General features: G+C 61.2%; 1 protein-coding gene across 1 annotated transcript; it reads right to left on the minus strand.

Annotated features, from left to right (window-relative positions):
• Window positions 1-775: 775 nt before the first annotated feature.
• Window positions 776-15658, minus strand: GTF3C5 (general transcription factor IIIC subunit 5). The gene is made up of 11 exons (XM_059142194.1): window positions 15221-15658; window positions 13396-13615; window positions 11966-12164; window positions 8034-8229; window positions 6788-6892; window positions 4969-5083; window positions 4407-4487; window positions 4117-4214; window positions 3039-3121; window positions 2300-2442; window positions 776-1448 (listed from the first exon to the last, which is right to left on the minus strand). The coding sequence occupies exons 1-11, from the start codon at window positions 15380-15382 to the stop codon at window positions 1291-1293; spliced, it is 1560 nt and encodes a 519-aa protein (XP_058998177.1). The 5' UTR covers window positions 15383-15658; the 3' UTR covers window positions 776-1290.
• Window positions 15659-15693: the final 35 nt, after the last annotated feature.

The following is a 15693-nucleotide window of genomic DNA, read 5'->3' on the forward strand; positions in this document are numbered from 1 at the left end:
GGAGCGCTGGGTGACTGCGGGGGAGGGGAGGAGGGAAGGAGGCGTTAGTTAAGCTAGAAGGGGCCGTGCAGGCTGGGCTGGGGCTTGTGCGCTTATGGCTGCGTGGCGGGAGGACAAGCGGGGCGAGAACCTGAGGCCCCCGTCCCGCCCCAGGACGGGGATTTGTTAACTCACACCTTCTGTCCAGCTTTTCCAATTCTGAGAACCTGCTCTACAGGAAGTTATTCTGAATATGGGGGAGGGGACCCCTCCTGGTCCCCAGCAGCAGGGAGCGGGGCCACGGGGCGCTCTGCAAGGCAGGTGGCCAGGACCAGCCACTACAGGCCAACTGTGAGCCACGGGGGCTCCTGATTTGTCCTGAGGGCTCCCCTGGAGCCTGGGCAGCAGACGGGCTTGCCTGAGGCATTGGACTTTAGAATGTGACTTAGGGACCTGTCACAATAGGTAGAAGGGGGTGACTGGGCTCATCTCTGGCCCAGGCTGCTCTGCAGGACCGTGGCACAGCCGCCCCCCGGCGTGGGTGGGAGTGCTCCCCAGGGAGAGCCAGCTCCGTCCCCCAAGAACCCTCCACTACCTCTGGTTTCACACCAAGGAGCAGAGATGCAACACGGTCTGTGTCCCCAGGACTACTCAAGAACACGTCTGGAGCAGTAAGGGCTGAGCTCGCAGCTGCAGGACCATCTGGGGCCTGGAATCTGGGGTGCTCCCAGCTGCTCCCCGCCAACCTGCAAGAGGAAACTGTCCCGTGGCTCCAACCCCCACAGCGAGACACTGCTTTCTCCTTGGAACGTGTATTTTTAAGGACAACTCCAGCTGGGTCCCCGATGAATGGGATCCAAAACCAAGGACAGCCCTGGCCCATCTGTGACCACGGAGCAGCTTCCTTGCTGGTGACCAGCCATCAACCCCGAGGCAAGGCCGTCCCCCTCCCCTGGCCACATCACCCCCTCCAGCTTCTGCTGTTCTCGGCCAGAGAGAGGTGCCGGGCACTGGCTCAGCCTGCTGGATGCTGGGCTGGCTCCTGACTGCGTAAAGCCAGGTCACACCCTCTGGGGATGTCCCCAAGCACCTGGGGCCAGAGCGCAGCCCTGTGCAGCTGGTGTCACGGGCACACGGGCAGGACCAGGGTCAGTTGTACCCAGCCCGAGACCCCAGCTTTCCTCTGGCGGGGGGGCGGGCTCGCAGGGCCGCTCCGGTTACCGTGGGCAGCACTGGGGAGCCACGGCTTGTCCCGGCTCTGTCGCCAGTCTCGTGTGATCAGGGACACCCAGCCTTGGGAGCAGGGCTGTGTCACACGTAGTCCAGAATCTCTGTCTCCATCTCGTTGTCACTGCCATCGGACGGCTTGAAGTCCTCCTCCTCCTCCTCCTCGTCCTCCTCGTCATCCCCAGACTCGTACGTCAGGGGCTCTTTCCCCCTGTCGGCCTTGGCCGGGCTGGAGAAGAGAGCTGGGGCCGGAAGACAAGGCCGTGTGTGTCCCAGTACAGGCTTCCTGGGTGGCCCCCAGACCAGCTACTGCTGGCCTCAGCCCGAGAGAGGTGCCAGACAGCCGCACGTCCAGACCAGCCATCAGGCTGCTGGAGGCCTGTTTACAATGACGGCTGTCTGGGCTCAGGCCCTGGAGCAGCTGCCGGGGAAGTACAGAGGGCCAGGGGGCCTGGCACTCCACAGTGTAACAAGCACTTCAGGGGACCACGGAAGCCATCAGCTTAGAAAACCACGTCCCCAGAGGCTGGGTGGCTTCATGGGTCCAAGGGACTCCAAGAGTGTGCAGGAGTGCTGTGAGTTTTTTTCTGGGAAAGGGTCCAGAGCCTCAAGCAGAGATTCTCAGACAGGGCCGTGTCCCAAACAAGGCTGGGAGTCCCTACACCCGTCAGCGCCGGGGAGTCCGGCGGGGTCTGGAATCTGGGGCTGCTCTCGCTCACACGCCCCCGCCTCATCAGACCCGCAGACCAGCAAGTGCTCCCTACTCCCCACATCCCAGCAGCAGCCAGGGTCGCTGGTCCCCCATGCCTGCCCCCCTGCTCTCCTGGTGCAAGGAGATAGGCAGGACGCACCCCCAATGGCTGGAAGAGGTGGCGGGGGGCGTCCGGGCACACAGCGGTGGTTTCAGCCCGGCTCTAGCCCTGCCCTCCGGGCCCGTCTCCTGCCTTGAGCCCCCTGGGCTGAGCAGCCTGGCGGATGCAGCTTCCGGTGGGATGACCCCACTGGGGTGTAATCTACTGGGAAACGGGAAACGGGGCCCGTAGGGATCCTTGCCCTGTCCCAGCGCAGGGCTCCCTGCACCCCGAGCGCTCACCAGGCCTCTTGGAGCGGATGGTCTGCCGGATCATGAGGGACATCGTGTCCCTCAAGTCATCGCTGGTCTTGGGAAGGCACCAGCCATCGCGCTCTGTGCAGCAGGTCTCGGCCCCGTCGTTGCGGTGAATAATCCTCTGTAGCCTGGGGGTAGAGACTCGGTGTTTGGGGGAGCTCCGCCGACGGGGGCCCCAGGGTCCGGCAGAGGCAGGCCAGCGCTGGGAATGGCCGCACACAGACGGCCGTGCAGAGGGCTGAGCGTGGCGCTGAGAAGCACCCACGTGGGGAGCACCCACGGAAGCCGGCTGCTCCCAGCTGAGGTCCCGACCAATGTGGGCCCCGCCCCCAAGCTGCACACTTCGGAGGAACATGTGTACTTTCGTGCGGAACCCCAGGCTCTCACCGGAGTCTGCCGCGTCTAATGTGCCCCCCGCCCCCCCTTTTAAACATGACTGAGAACAGCTGGCTGGAGGTCGCAAGGGCTCTGGGGACGGCCCGGGGAGGGCACAGGAACAGTGTCCCGAGCCTTCACATGCGTGATGGAGGAGGGGTCCCCAGCTCTCTGCCCAGGGGTGCAGCCCAGGCGGATCCCAGAAACTGCTCCTTGGGCCACGAGGCTGACGGAGGCGGCCCAGCTCGTGCTGCCCCGGCAGGGCTTCCCGCGGAGGCTGACGCCCAGCAGAAGAGGGGCAGGGAAGGCCTCGGTCCCGAGCGCCACCGTCCCCACCCTCAGTACGTACTCGTCCACGTTCAAGTCACACAACTGGTAGAACATCTGTCGATAAGGCGGCAAGGCCCCCTCCCGGAAGATGTAGACCGAGTCCTGGGGAGAGGACAGGGGACGAGACGGGGCGTCAGAGCTCAGAGCTCTCCCTGGCCGGTCCGCGCCTGGCAGGCCTGACTCCCCCCTCCGCCAACACCCCGGATTCAGGCCTTGTGGACAGGCTGGGGACCAGGAGCCGGCATCCAGAGGCTCTGACGGGGCCATGAGCCATGTGTGTGGCCAGCCACGTGCTAGGGTGTAGACGGTCATGCCCGCTTCGCGAGCCTTCGACAGTCCGCCCTCATTCCTCACCACCTCCTACCAACTGGGCCCCACATGGGGCCCGCTGAGAAGCAGGGTTTACTGAGTGTCCATTTTCTAGAAATAGGGACGGTGGCCTGAACGACACAGCCTGAGGAGCAGGACAGCTATTGAGGCCAAGACACGGCAGCCAATGAGAAGAGGACGCGGTCGGCGCCTGTCTCCACGCTGCCCCTCCCGCGTCAGCTGCACGTGCCTCCCCGCAAACAACCCCCCAGCAGGAAGCCGGGTTAGGGACAGAGCCTAAGGGGGTAGAAGGCCCACAACAGACTCCCGCCGTCGAGTGTGCTGAGGAGCCCATGAGGCTGTGAGGGTCCCAGGCTCTTGGCTGCCGGTACCCCACTCCACCCACAGTGCGGGGCCAGGCGGTCTGCTATGGCTCTGCGCGCACGCACACACCCCACTCGGCCCATCCGGGCGGCGGCCACAGGCTCACAAAAGGCAGCCACGTGCAGTTGCTGGGGTCACCCATCCCTCTCTGCGACACACCCAGATGGTCCTGAGTGGCCACAGGGCTGGGTGGTTTGCACCAAGCCCTCGGCGCGCTTCCCAAGGCAGTCCTGGAAGGCACCAGTGGGCAGAGCTGCCTGTCCAACCCCTTCCTGGTGGCCCTTAGGGACTCTGGGAGCGGGAGTGCGCCCGGCCTGCACGAGGGAAGTGCCTCCTCCCCACGGTCCGCGGCGCCCTTAAGCAGGTGGGCTGCTGCTCCCCTCTGGGGCCCGGGGGGCACCCACCTTGAGCTTGTACTTGTTGGAGGTCGCTTTCCGTGTGCCGGGTGTCCCCGACGGACCCAGGCCCTGCTTCAGGTCATGCATGGTGACGAGCTGGCTGGCTGTGAGGGGACAGCAGTACTTGGGAATAAAGGGGACGTTTCTCCCCGCCCCTCCCTGGCGTGCTGATCAGCAGCACCCTGGGGCAGCCCCTTGGGACCCCCTCCCCCACGGGCCCAGAGGCCCATCTTCCTCAGTGTCTCTCAGCGTGAGGGCAAACCAGCCCAGGGCCACCGGCGAACAGAGGCACTCACGCATCTTTTTGACGGTGATGGGAAGGCTGTAGTTGTAGGTGCTGCGCTTGGCCTTGACGGGCATGTCACTCGGGGCGTAACCTGCAGACCAGGAAAGGCGTGAGTGATGGGAGCAAGTGGGCGCAGAGGCCCTTCGGGCAAACAGAACTGGCTTTGTGCCACTGGCGCACCAGGGGTTCACTAGGGCCGGCTTCTGAGAAAGGAACGCCAGGCACCCACGCACCAGGTACCAGCAGCCACTACTCCAGCGCCAGCCACATGGGACCGTGAGCAGCGGCTCACTGCAGGCCCGGGGGCTGGATGCTTACCAGGCGCCTGGCCCCCACCGCAGGAGCCAGCAGCGAGAATAACCAAGTGGATGAACAGCGGGTCAGTAGCTCGAGGGCCAGTGGTGGAGCCAGGACCCTCACTTCTACGCTATTCTACAAAGATTTCACCAAGAAGCAAAGGTTTTTTTTTTTATCTTCCCCATGTGGATCATCCCCACAAAAGAGAATGCTAGCGGAAAAAAGATAGTAAGAGAGAGAGAGAGACAGCAAGGCAAGGTTTTAGTTATTTTTACCGTATTTCATTCCACAACGGATTCGGAAATCAAGGACTTGATAAATCTTGGCATCTGGGTTTTTTCGGGGATCATACCCGTATCGAATCCAGAGGCTTCTCCAGGGGCCTGTTATCTGGAGACAGAAGGTGGAAGGGTGAAGTGAGGCGAGGCCCGTCCCTGGCTGGCTCAGGGACGCAGGCCCGGGGTGGGGCAGCTGAACGCCCAAGAGCTGGGGACAGCTCTGGAGCCCCCAGCCAGCCTCTGCCGGGTGCGGCTCTGTCACTTTGGGCTGGTCACTTGGCCTTTCTGAGCCTTGGTCTTCCTATTGGAGGTGTCAGGAGCCCCTTTTCCCATCGCTTCTCTCTTTTTTTTTTTTTTTTTTTTTAAAGATTTTATTTATTTGACAGAGAGAAATCACAAGTAGGTAGAGAGGCAGGCAGAGAGAGAGAGGAGGAAGCAGGCTCCCTGCCGAGCAGAGAGCCCGATGCGGGACTCGATCCCAGGACCCTGAGATCATGACCTGAGCCGAAGGCAGCGGCTTAACCACTGAGCCACCCAGGCGCCCCTCTTTTTTTTTTTTTTTAAAAGATTTTATTTATTTGACAGACAGAGATCACAAGCAGGCAGAGAGGCAGGCAGAGAGAGAGGAGGAAGCAGGCTCCCTGCCGAGCAGAGAGCCCGATGTGGGACTCGATCCCAGGACCCTGAGATCATGACCTGAGCCGAAGGCAGTGGCTTAACCCACTGAGCCACCCAGGCGCCCCTCCCATCGCTTCTCTGAGGATTACATGAGAAGATGCCCCGGGAGCCTTTCCCACGCCACCTGGCACACATTATGTGCCCAGGGAGTGTTTCCGCCATGCCAACGGGCATACACCTGAGGTCCCTATGTCCAGAAAGCTGATGCTAAAAGACAGACAGCAGCTCTCTGAAGTCTGGAGGCAAGAGCCTTCCTTCTGCCCCACCTGTCATCACGTCATGGTCACATCTCAGCCTTGCCTCCCCAGGGCTCCATGTGGGGACGCCTAGTAAGGGGGAGTGATTTCCTCCGGCGCCTCTGGGAACCTCGGTAACAACACCTCACCCCCAGGGCCTCCTGGACTGAGCCAAAGGCCGATCTGCCCTTCCCACCCCCACTGAGCCCAGGCAGAATGAGCCAAGGCTGGTGGCCCTGTGGTTAGGGGACCTGGGCTCTGCAACTAGGCTGGGGATCCCAAGTGCCTCTGTCACGTGCTGGCTCGAGGACCTCGGCACAAGTCACCTCTCTGAGCCCTGGCTCTGCCTCAGAGGCAAGAAGGGAATCCCACTGCCACCCCCCAGGGAGGAAAACGGATAGAATACATACCTCTAAAAGGAATATAATAATATAACGATCTGGTCCTTAGAATGTTCTCAATACAAGATCACTTAAAAACGTATAATCCCTAGGGCACCTGGGTGGCTCAGGGAGTTAAAGCCTCTGCTTTCAGCTCAGGTCATGATCCCAGCGTCCTGGGATCAAGTCCCACATCGGGCTCTCTGCTCAGCGAGGAGCCGGCTTCCCCCACCCCTGCCGCCGCCTGCCTCTCTGCCTATTTGTGATCTCTGTCAAATAAATAAAATCTTTAAAAAAAAAGTATAATCCCTTTATTTAAAAATTATAACTACTCTTTAATCCTAAAATCATCCAGTATGGGCAGCATTACTGGGAGGCCATGGAGGGCCTCCCTGGGGCTGTAACAAGCCACCGGGATGGCGGGGGTATTGCTGAGACAGGGCCACCCATTCTTGCTGAAGCTCCTAGAGGTCCTATCAGCGATCAGGGTGACTCTGGTGGGAACCAAGGTGAGGCACTCACCATGTAATAGGCCATGAAGGGCAGCAAGACCTTGAGCTTGTCAGGATGGATGCTGATATTGGCCTTGACGGCATTTCGTGACCAGACGGGACGGATTTCAAACAGCTGGGGGTCAAGGCAGAGACTGAAATGAGCACCAGGAGCTTCCTGCCCACCTGGCTCAGGCTCTCCAGAGTGGACTGGTCCCCAGCAGAGCCTTTGGGAGGTGAGCTGGTGGAGAGCAGGGGCTGATCAGGCAAGGAGCAGCCTCCAGGAGCCCCTGCACTCACTCACAGGTCCCTGGCTTTGGAAGCGGGGACCACACACCCAGCCTGGGTCAGGTGTGGCTGCAGGGCCTGGGTGTCCTGGAACCACCACGAAGGACATGGCCTCTGCCCTCACGCAGCTCACAGGATAGTGGGGGAGGCAGATGACCGAAGGAGCCAGAGCAGGGCCAAGATGGGGACATGCCGGAGTTCTGGACCCCGAACCCAACCTGGAGGGTGGAGCCTCAGTTGGGACATCGTGAAGCTGAAGGGGACGGCCTGGCCCACGGGAGGACTGCAGAAGCCAGTGTGGCTGGGGGATGGGGGCCGGGAGGCCTGGCTGGGGACTGGGCTGTGCCTGGAGGACCAGCAGGGCCCTCGGAGAGCCGCCCCCCACGGCTCCCCTCCAGGGACCAGTAAGGCTGGAAACCGGTCAGGTGTCCACAATCTCTTTAAGAAACAAACCCCCAAGGAAGAGCCCGCTTCAGCAAGGGCAGAGGGGAGCCTCTGTCAGCAGCAACGTGGCCTCCGTGAGAACCTGCTGTTCACGCCTGGGCGGGCCTGAGCAACAGAGGCCCCGGCAGCTCCTCCGGGGGCCTGCCAGCCTAGGGGGCAGGAGGAGGCAGGTGGAAGGCCCCTCGGCCCCCTCCAGTACTAACGGGGGTGAAGCCGCAGGGGGCACCCAGCAGGTGCTCCATCTGGTTTCCTGCCAGCACGGATGGGTAAAGGAAAGCTTCCTGAACCCCAGAGCTGCACCGGAAGTCGCGAGCAGGCAGGGCACTGACTGCTTCCACCCCTCAAGGACCTCTCCAGAACTCTGAGAAGTACTTGAAGTATTTTCAACCTTGGGAATGTAGGGCTTATGTTGGCATGGCGCGGAGATGTGACATCTGGAGACGACATGTTCCCATGTGCCCATGACCCAGTTATACACAGTCAGCACAGCCCCGGGCAACACGGGGGAAGGGCCTGCGGGAACAGAGGCGGTCCTTGGGGCTCACCCTCCGCAGCTCCTCCTCCACCTTGCGGTCCGTGGGGTTGGTGGAGATCCTCCTCCACGTCTGGACGGCGGCCTCCAGCGGCTGTGTGGGCACCTCGTCCTCCTCAAAGTTGACAAAGATGGCGTTGTGGGGGCGCCGGGCCCTGCTCAGGCCGATGAGGTTCTCGCCTGAGACGGGGGGGTTGTTGTAGCCTTCCCTGGGGCGGAGAGAGCTGGGGTGGGCTGGGGCACCTCCAAGGGGACCCCAGACACGGGCCTGCTGGACCAGGCAGGGAGCCCACCTGCGGGTGCCAGTCCCTGGAGTCTGGGCTACGGGTTAGGGGGGAACCTCAGCACCTCTGCCGACGGCTGGGCAGGAATGGGGCAGCGACCATGCCCACAGCTCACAGAGGCCTTGGGGCCTGCAGCTTGGAAACCGGGCAGCGGTGTGGGGCAGGTAGCCGAAAGCGGTGAGGCTGCTGCTCTCACAGCCGCACCGAGACCCGCGCGCACCAGACAGAACCGTGTGGCACGAGCAGGGAGGGCTGGCGAGGCGCAGCCAGAGGGCACACTGGGTCAGCTGTCCAGCAACACAGACGACATATACAGACTCCCCTGATTTACTTGCTTAACCCTCAAGACAACCTTCCGAGGAAGAAACCCATTTCCTACAAAGTAACCGACAGCAGCTAGAAACCTCCCTAGGGTCAGAGCTCGTAAAGACAAGAGCTGGGAGCCCGGGCCCCGTGAACCCCATCCCGCTACCCTCTGGGTGGTTGGCATCTGAACTACAGCTGGGTGAAGGGAGGCTGAAGGTCATTACTGAACAGCCCCGGCCTACAGCACAGGGGTCAGGAGGGAGGGTTCTAGAGGCCGCTGTGCTCAGGCTGCTCTGTTGGCGCCAGGCCAGGATGCCCAGGGGGTCAGCTCATTAAGGCAGATGTCGGGGGGCCTGGGTCACTCAGTCGGGTGGGCATCTGCCTTTGGCTCAGGTCATGATCTTGGGGATCGAGCCCTACATCAGGCTCTCCTCTCAGGGGGGAGTCTTTTTCTCCCTCTGACCCTCCTCCAGCCCGTCCTCTCTCTCTCAAGTAAGTCAATAAAAAATCTTTAAAAAAAAAAAAAAGTCTGGTCGTCAGAAACGTCAAGCCTGTCCCGAAGCAGGAAGACACAGTCTCACGAAGCCCCACAACCCACCGTGAGCGCCAACGACTCCCATGCGGCCGATTTCATCCCATCCGTACCCCACTTCAAACCCACGAAATTATTGGGAAAAACACTTTTTCACTTTTTAAAGAAGGGTTCTTTACAAGATGTATTTATTTCAGTGGGGGATGCCAGCGAGAGAGGGTGAGACAGTCTTAAGCAGACTCCGTGCTAGTGAGGAGCCGGACATGGGGCTCCGTCTCACAACCGGAGGTCATGACCTGCGCTGAAACCAAGCGTCACGTGCTCACCCAACTGAGTCACCCGGGTGCCCCGAAATACATTTTAAAGCATGTCCTGGACTCCTACGTTCCCATTCAGGTGATTATCACCTTTTATTTATTTTATTCTATTTTTTTTGAAGGGGGAGAGGCAGAGGGCATGGGAGAGAGAGAATCTTAAGCTGGCTCCACACCCATCTTGAACCCAAAGTGGGGCTTGATCTCGTGACCTTGAGATCATGACCGGAGCCGAAATCAAGAGTCGGATGCCCAACCGACTGAGCCCCCCAAGTGCACCCAGGTGATTACTACCTTTTAAATTTGTTTCCATTCTACCTTAATTTTCTACACAAGTAAAAACCATCTGCGTATTTATAAGGAACACACTGGAAAATAAAATTACAAAGATGAGAGCAAGTCTGTGCCTTTTCTGTAAAGCGACTGTTAGAAACCACTGCCAAAAATGTGTAATATGACCCTGACTTCAAAGACATCCCCCAAGACCCTGAACACCCCTAAGAGAGAAGGCCCTAGCGGCTCACTCCCACTGGTGGGCTGCCTGCTGGGCCCCGGTCACCACAGGGAAAGGGCTCCTTGGGCCGCCTCACCGGGTCCCCCACTGACTTGCTCAAGGAGGAGGGACCCTGCGGGCCAGCCTCCCAGCCTCTCCTCTGCCCAGGGTCCTGCAGGAAGCTCAACTTCCCTGGACCCCAGGAGTGGCCAACAAGGCTGTAGCCCGGCCACCCCCCACCAGCCCTGGTGTACCCCAGAAGGCCAGCAGAGCAGAAAAATCAATAGTGGCCCTGGGAAAAAACGCAGGTTCTTTCCATTTGCTGGAACATCGATAAACCACGTGGAGAGGGAAAAAGGGCCTGTGGTCCAAGGGCAGCCGGCCTTCCTCCCCTGTGCCTTCCCCAGAGGACTGGGAGCAGCTGCCTACGCGTCCCACAGGACAGACAGGTGACTCAACGGCCCGAGCCCATGCCAGGGCCCAGCAGCGCGGCGGCGTCTAGTCTCCCTTGTGTATTCTGTGTCTGTTTCGGGCTCTGAAGGGAAATGCTTGTGGGGGAAGCAATCAAAGCGTTTCAGAAATATGCAAATCGTCTCTCCTATGCCTAAAACTCCCGTGCCGAGGACCACACAAGCGGAAAAACCTGTCACCCCTCGTGGAGGATTTCAGCTGGGAGAGGTGTGGCCTGACCCTCTGTGCTTACACCGTTGTTATTTTCTGCCCCTGGAACCACCACTTGCTCCTGTGGTCAGAAAGGGCGGGGGATTCAAGAGACCTGAGTCTTGTGAATGGAAGCTGCCGGGAGGCCTGCTTCTGGCTGGGGACACTGGGGAACGACTGGCACCGGGAGGCGCGGGGGACGCCGGTACTCTCGCCTGTCCCGGCAAGAGCGCGGCAGGTTTGCCCGACAGCACAAGGCCTTCCACGTGGGAGGCGCCCAGACTGATTTCTCGAGGACATGCTGGGAAGCTGGGGCCTGGCAGGGGCGGCAAGTGCGGGACGGGGGCCAACCGCAGAAGCTGGGGCCGCAGCTGGAGTGTTCGTTCTGCTTTGGGCTGTGCTTGGAACTCTCCGTGTTTTTTAAGGGAAGACAACAATGCACTTTCTCCTTAGGATCACATCTAAGGCCCTCACCATGGTCTGTGTGACCTTCACCCCTACCACTCTCCCAGACTCCCTCTGCAACCACTCCTTCACAGACACAGTCCCCTGGTCTGGAATGTTCTCCCCAGATCTTCACTGGCCTGGATACGTCATCACTCAGGTCTGTTTCAGATGTCAGCCCCTCTGAGGGCCTCGAGGCCTCACCCACTCACTGCCCTTATGTCCTTTTATGTCCTCTAAGATGTGCATCTGGCCACGGGCCCATTGCTCACTCCTGGCTCACTCGCGCTCCAGCCAGCTCCCCACCCAGCCCAGCAGGGACCTCATCTGTCCTCTGCTGACCCAGGGCTCCACGCAGTGCCCCAGGCCATGAGCCTGGATCCGCACTGTTGATGAAAACATTTAGTGACAGAAGAGGACATCTCCTCCTCTCACCCCTCTACAGGTCACTGCTCTGGGCTCCGTCTTCCAGAATTTTCTAGGTTTCTACTGTCATGCCACAGTTTACTTTTGCAGCACAGGATGTGTTTCTACACCTGCCTTTTTCACAGAGCAAGGCACCCCGGCCAAATGCTACATCGGCCCACGAGCCTGCTCTCCCACATGCTGCATGGGGTTCCCTGGCCTGGAAGGGCTGAGCGTTCTCTAGCCGCATCCCTACTCACGCACGATCACTTGTTTACTCTATCAAACTCTGCCCGCCACTCACTGTTCCAAGTATTTCAACAGTGGAACACGAGTCTTCCAAGTCTTAAGGCGACATCCTTATTCCTTCTCCATGGTGTGGGAGCTCAGAGCAAGGTCTCTACGTCACTGGTTCGGCTGCCTCTGGGACCCAGGTCCCCTGACCACAGGGCCCTTGCTCTGAAATGTGATGTTGCAGCAGCCGGGGGGTAGAGTGGAGGGGCTTACCGGTGCTGCGTCTCTGGCCGATAGAAATAGTCCACTGGGGTGTCCAGCCGAGAGAAGATGGGTGGGGGGATGTAGAGCGGCAGCTCTTGGTGGAAGAAACTCTCCTTCTCGGGTTTGAGCATGAGCACCTTGTCGTACATGGACATGTGCCTGCCGCCCTCGTCCGTGTGCACCGCCAAGTACTGGAAGTCAGACATTCCTGGAAAGAGAGGCGGCCAGATGGCAGACACCCCACTACACCCTCCCAGGAACTGGCGGCTGCGGCGTCGACACCCACACGTTCTCCGAGGTACCGAGGGAGCCTTGGAGGTGGGAGCCAAAGCAGCACCCTCTGAAACACTTTGTGCACGCGACTCTGTGCACTTGGGAGTCTCCCGGCAGGGCCGGGGGTCAGGGAAGATGTGGTGCGAGAGGGTCTGGTCTAGGTCAGCACTTCCGGAAATGCAGAGTGCACACGACGCACCTGCGGCCCAGCTGAAGACTCTGGGATGCTGTGCCTCAGACAAGCCCCCAGGCCGGCCAGCGCTGCTGGCCGGGATGTGGACTAAGTGGCTGGGTGCCAGCTCAAACAGACGGATGAAAAACGCATCACGGGAAGAACTTGCCCCAGGAAGGACAGCCCTCGTTGGACAGCACCACTTGCCACCAGCACGACTGACATTCAGAATACCCAGTGCAGGATCCCGGGTCCTGGTTCCATCCTTTTCGACCTCCCAGCCCCTCTTCTGCGTCCATGCTCTCCGCAGACTGTCAGAGAGCTGCAGCGGACGCTGCGTATTCCACTAAGGCTCCCTAGCGATCTGCCAAGCGCCTCCTGCGTGAACTGGCCCTTCACGAGGACCTGAGGAACCCAGGCTCTCACACTACAGAGAAGAACCAGAGGCTGAGGGCAGCTGAACGCCTGCCCAAACAAACTGGCTCTTTCTTACTCGCCCACCCCGCCCCGCCCCTTACCGCCTCCTCACTGGGGCTCCCTGTGGGTAGCAAACTGAGGACCCCACGGGAGACACCCAAGTGGCCAAGAGTCCAAAGGAACACGAGGTCCCGGGGGCTGAGATGATCTGGGAAGGCTTCAGAAAAAAGGCAAGACCAGTACAGTCAAGGCCTAGACACGGTTCTGAAACTGGAGACCTGCTAACCAGTCTTATTTGGGCCCATATAACGGCCTTAAAAATTATGGGATTACTCAGAACACGAGCCTTTCTGGAGAATGCAGATGAGCAGCAGTGAGCCCACAATCCGCTGACGGCTGTGCATGGAGGGGGAAACGTGTGCCTCCTGGATGGGGCCTGGACTGTTCCACTCTGTTCACCCCCCGCCCCTCATTCCGGGGCACAGACTGGCCCCCTTCCCAGTGTGAGGACCCACAGAGCACCTACAGGATGTGGACACAGGTCCTAAAATAACCCCACACAGGAAGCTGCAGTTACCTTGAAACTTGTAAATGGTGGAGACGATGCCAAGTATCTCTATGTCAAACGGGGCCCCGGGGTGGGGCTCAGGCCCCAGGACCTCCCTCTGCCGCCTGGTCTTCCTTCTGACCCGGAGCAGCAGGCTGCTGGTACTGAAGCGGTTGGCACACACAGGGTGGCAGTAAGGGTCCTTGGGCCGGAAGTACAGCTCCAGCCTCTTGGTGGGGTCCGCGTAGATCTGTGGCAAGGCGGAGGCAGAGCGAGGCAGTGAGCAGCTGAGTGACGGGCAGAGAGCTGCCCCTTGCTTAGTGAGAGCCTGATGGTGACCCAGACCACAAGGAGAGGGCCAGGGGGCGCAGGGTTCATTCTGAGCTCTGAATTCTCAAAAGACCCATTCTTCAAACCCAAGTATCTTCCTTTTTATCTGGTAGAGAAAATGAGGTTAGTCTCCCCTTCTTCTAAGAGGCTGGAGGCTGCAGACGGGGATAGCCAGCTAAGTAGAGCCCCCCCCACCGCAAGGGTCCGTTCAGTGCAGGGAATCAAGTCTACCATGGAGGAACCGAGGCTGGCGGGGGTGGGGGTGGCTTGTCTTGACCTTCCTCCCCCAGGTACTACCTGCCCCACACGGTCATGCTATCAGTCTCACAGGCAAACGTTCCCAGGTCCAAAGGAAATGAAATCAACCAGGAGGAAGCGCTTTGGCTCTGCCTAGCTGTCACCTGTCCTTTCCGAGCCTTGTTCCTTCTCCTTAAAACGGAGATACGAACAGCACCTGCTCATAGGACTGCAACAGCGAATTGCTGAACCACGGAACAGGCAACACGCTTAGTCTGGTGTCCAGCTCCTGGTGAACACTGTACGCGGGTCACCCACCCATGAGCGCCTGCCCGGCACAGGGCAGGAGGGACACAGTAAGGGTCAGCTCTGTGGCCACAAAAGCCCCAGCAATGCTCACTGGGCCAAGAGTATCCGCCTTCCAGCTTGCTGGTCCCCACCCAGCACTGATGCTGCCTGGTCCCTGGGAGGTGCTCGGGAACCGGGGGGGGGGGGGGGGGTGCGGACCGACAGGTTAGGAGCCCCGACCTTCAGGAATCCCCTCTCACAGGACACGGATCAGTGAGACTGTGAGGCTGGGGACAGCCCCCGCTGGGGGCCGGCAGAGAAGCTGCACCCGCTGCACCCAAGGGGCGGGTCAGCGGCCGGTCTCTTCCAAAAGGCTCACACTGCAGCCGGCTAGACACCTCTGGGGTTCGTGAGAGCGGGGCCCTGGGTGTCACGGCGAAGTGAGTAAGCCAGGACGAAAGAACAACACGCGGCTAACCGGGCCCCTGCGGCGCCCGGTGCTGCACGCGGGGCTCCCCCATTCACGAAGCCGGAGGAAGCGCAGCGAGCGCAGACTTCGGGGAGAGCCGCGCGGCCGGGACAGACCACACGGGTGAAAACGTCAGTGCACGCCGCAACCAGCCGGTCGGGGCGGCTCAGGCCGCGCCGCGGTCCCCGCGGTCCTGGGACGGGGCGCCCGCTGGGGCTCCCTGCCTCGATGCCCCGCGCCTGGGCCTCCGCTGTGAATGCGGCGGCGGCAGCCGGCGGGGCCCCGCACACGGGGACCGCACGGACAGGACCCCCCGCCCTCCCGCGCCTCCGCCGCAGCCCGTTCCCGCGGCTCCCCAGGAAAAGGGTCCAGCCCGGCCTGCGGGACGCCAGTCCCCGCCCACCCGCCGCCCCGCCGCCCCGGCGCCCGCCCCGACTTCCGCGGCCAAGGAGCCCTCCCGCCCCGCCGGCCGAGGTCGCAGACGCGGTCGCACCCGCCGTCCCGGCCACTCCCCCCCGTCCCGCTTCTCACCCGCGAAACGCCCTCCTCGCCGCCCAGCGTCCGCAGCATCTTGGACACGTCGCGCACCACGCCTGGGTACTCCACGCACACCATGCGCCGCTCGCGCCGCAGCTCCACGGGGACCGCGACCCCCGGCCCCGCGTCCGCCGCCCCCATGGCCGTCGCCGCCATCGCTGCGCGTCTGGCCCGGCCCGCCGCGGTCCGCCCCTGCGCGCGCTCCGAGGGGCCTCGCCGCGATGGTTCCGCGGAAGAATCGTTCCGGGTCCCCTCGCCGCTCGAGTCTCTCTACATCCCAGGGCTCCGGCGGACGCGAGGCCTCTGAAAGCAAAGGCCAAGTCTAGACCCCCAGGCTTCGGGGTGAAGGATCGCCTGGCCCTCAATTTAGGGTTTAAAAAAAAGAGGGTACCCCCGAGGGGCGGGGCAAGGGCTTGTCGCCGCCAGCAACCCGCGAGGGACCCGGAGGACCGAGAGACGCCGCCCAA

Source organism: Mustela lutreola, chromosome 12, assembly GCF_030435805.1.
Source record: "Mustela lutreola isolate mMusLut2 chromosome 12, mMusLut2.pri, whole genome shotgun sequence".
Taxonomy (NCBI): Eukaryota; Metazoa; Chordata; class Mammalia; order Carnivora; family Mustelidae; genus Mustela; species Mustela lutreola.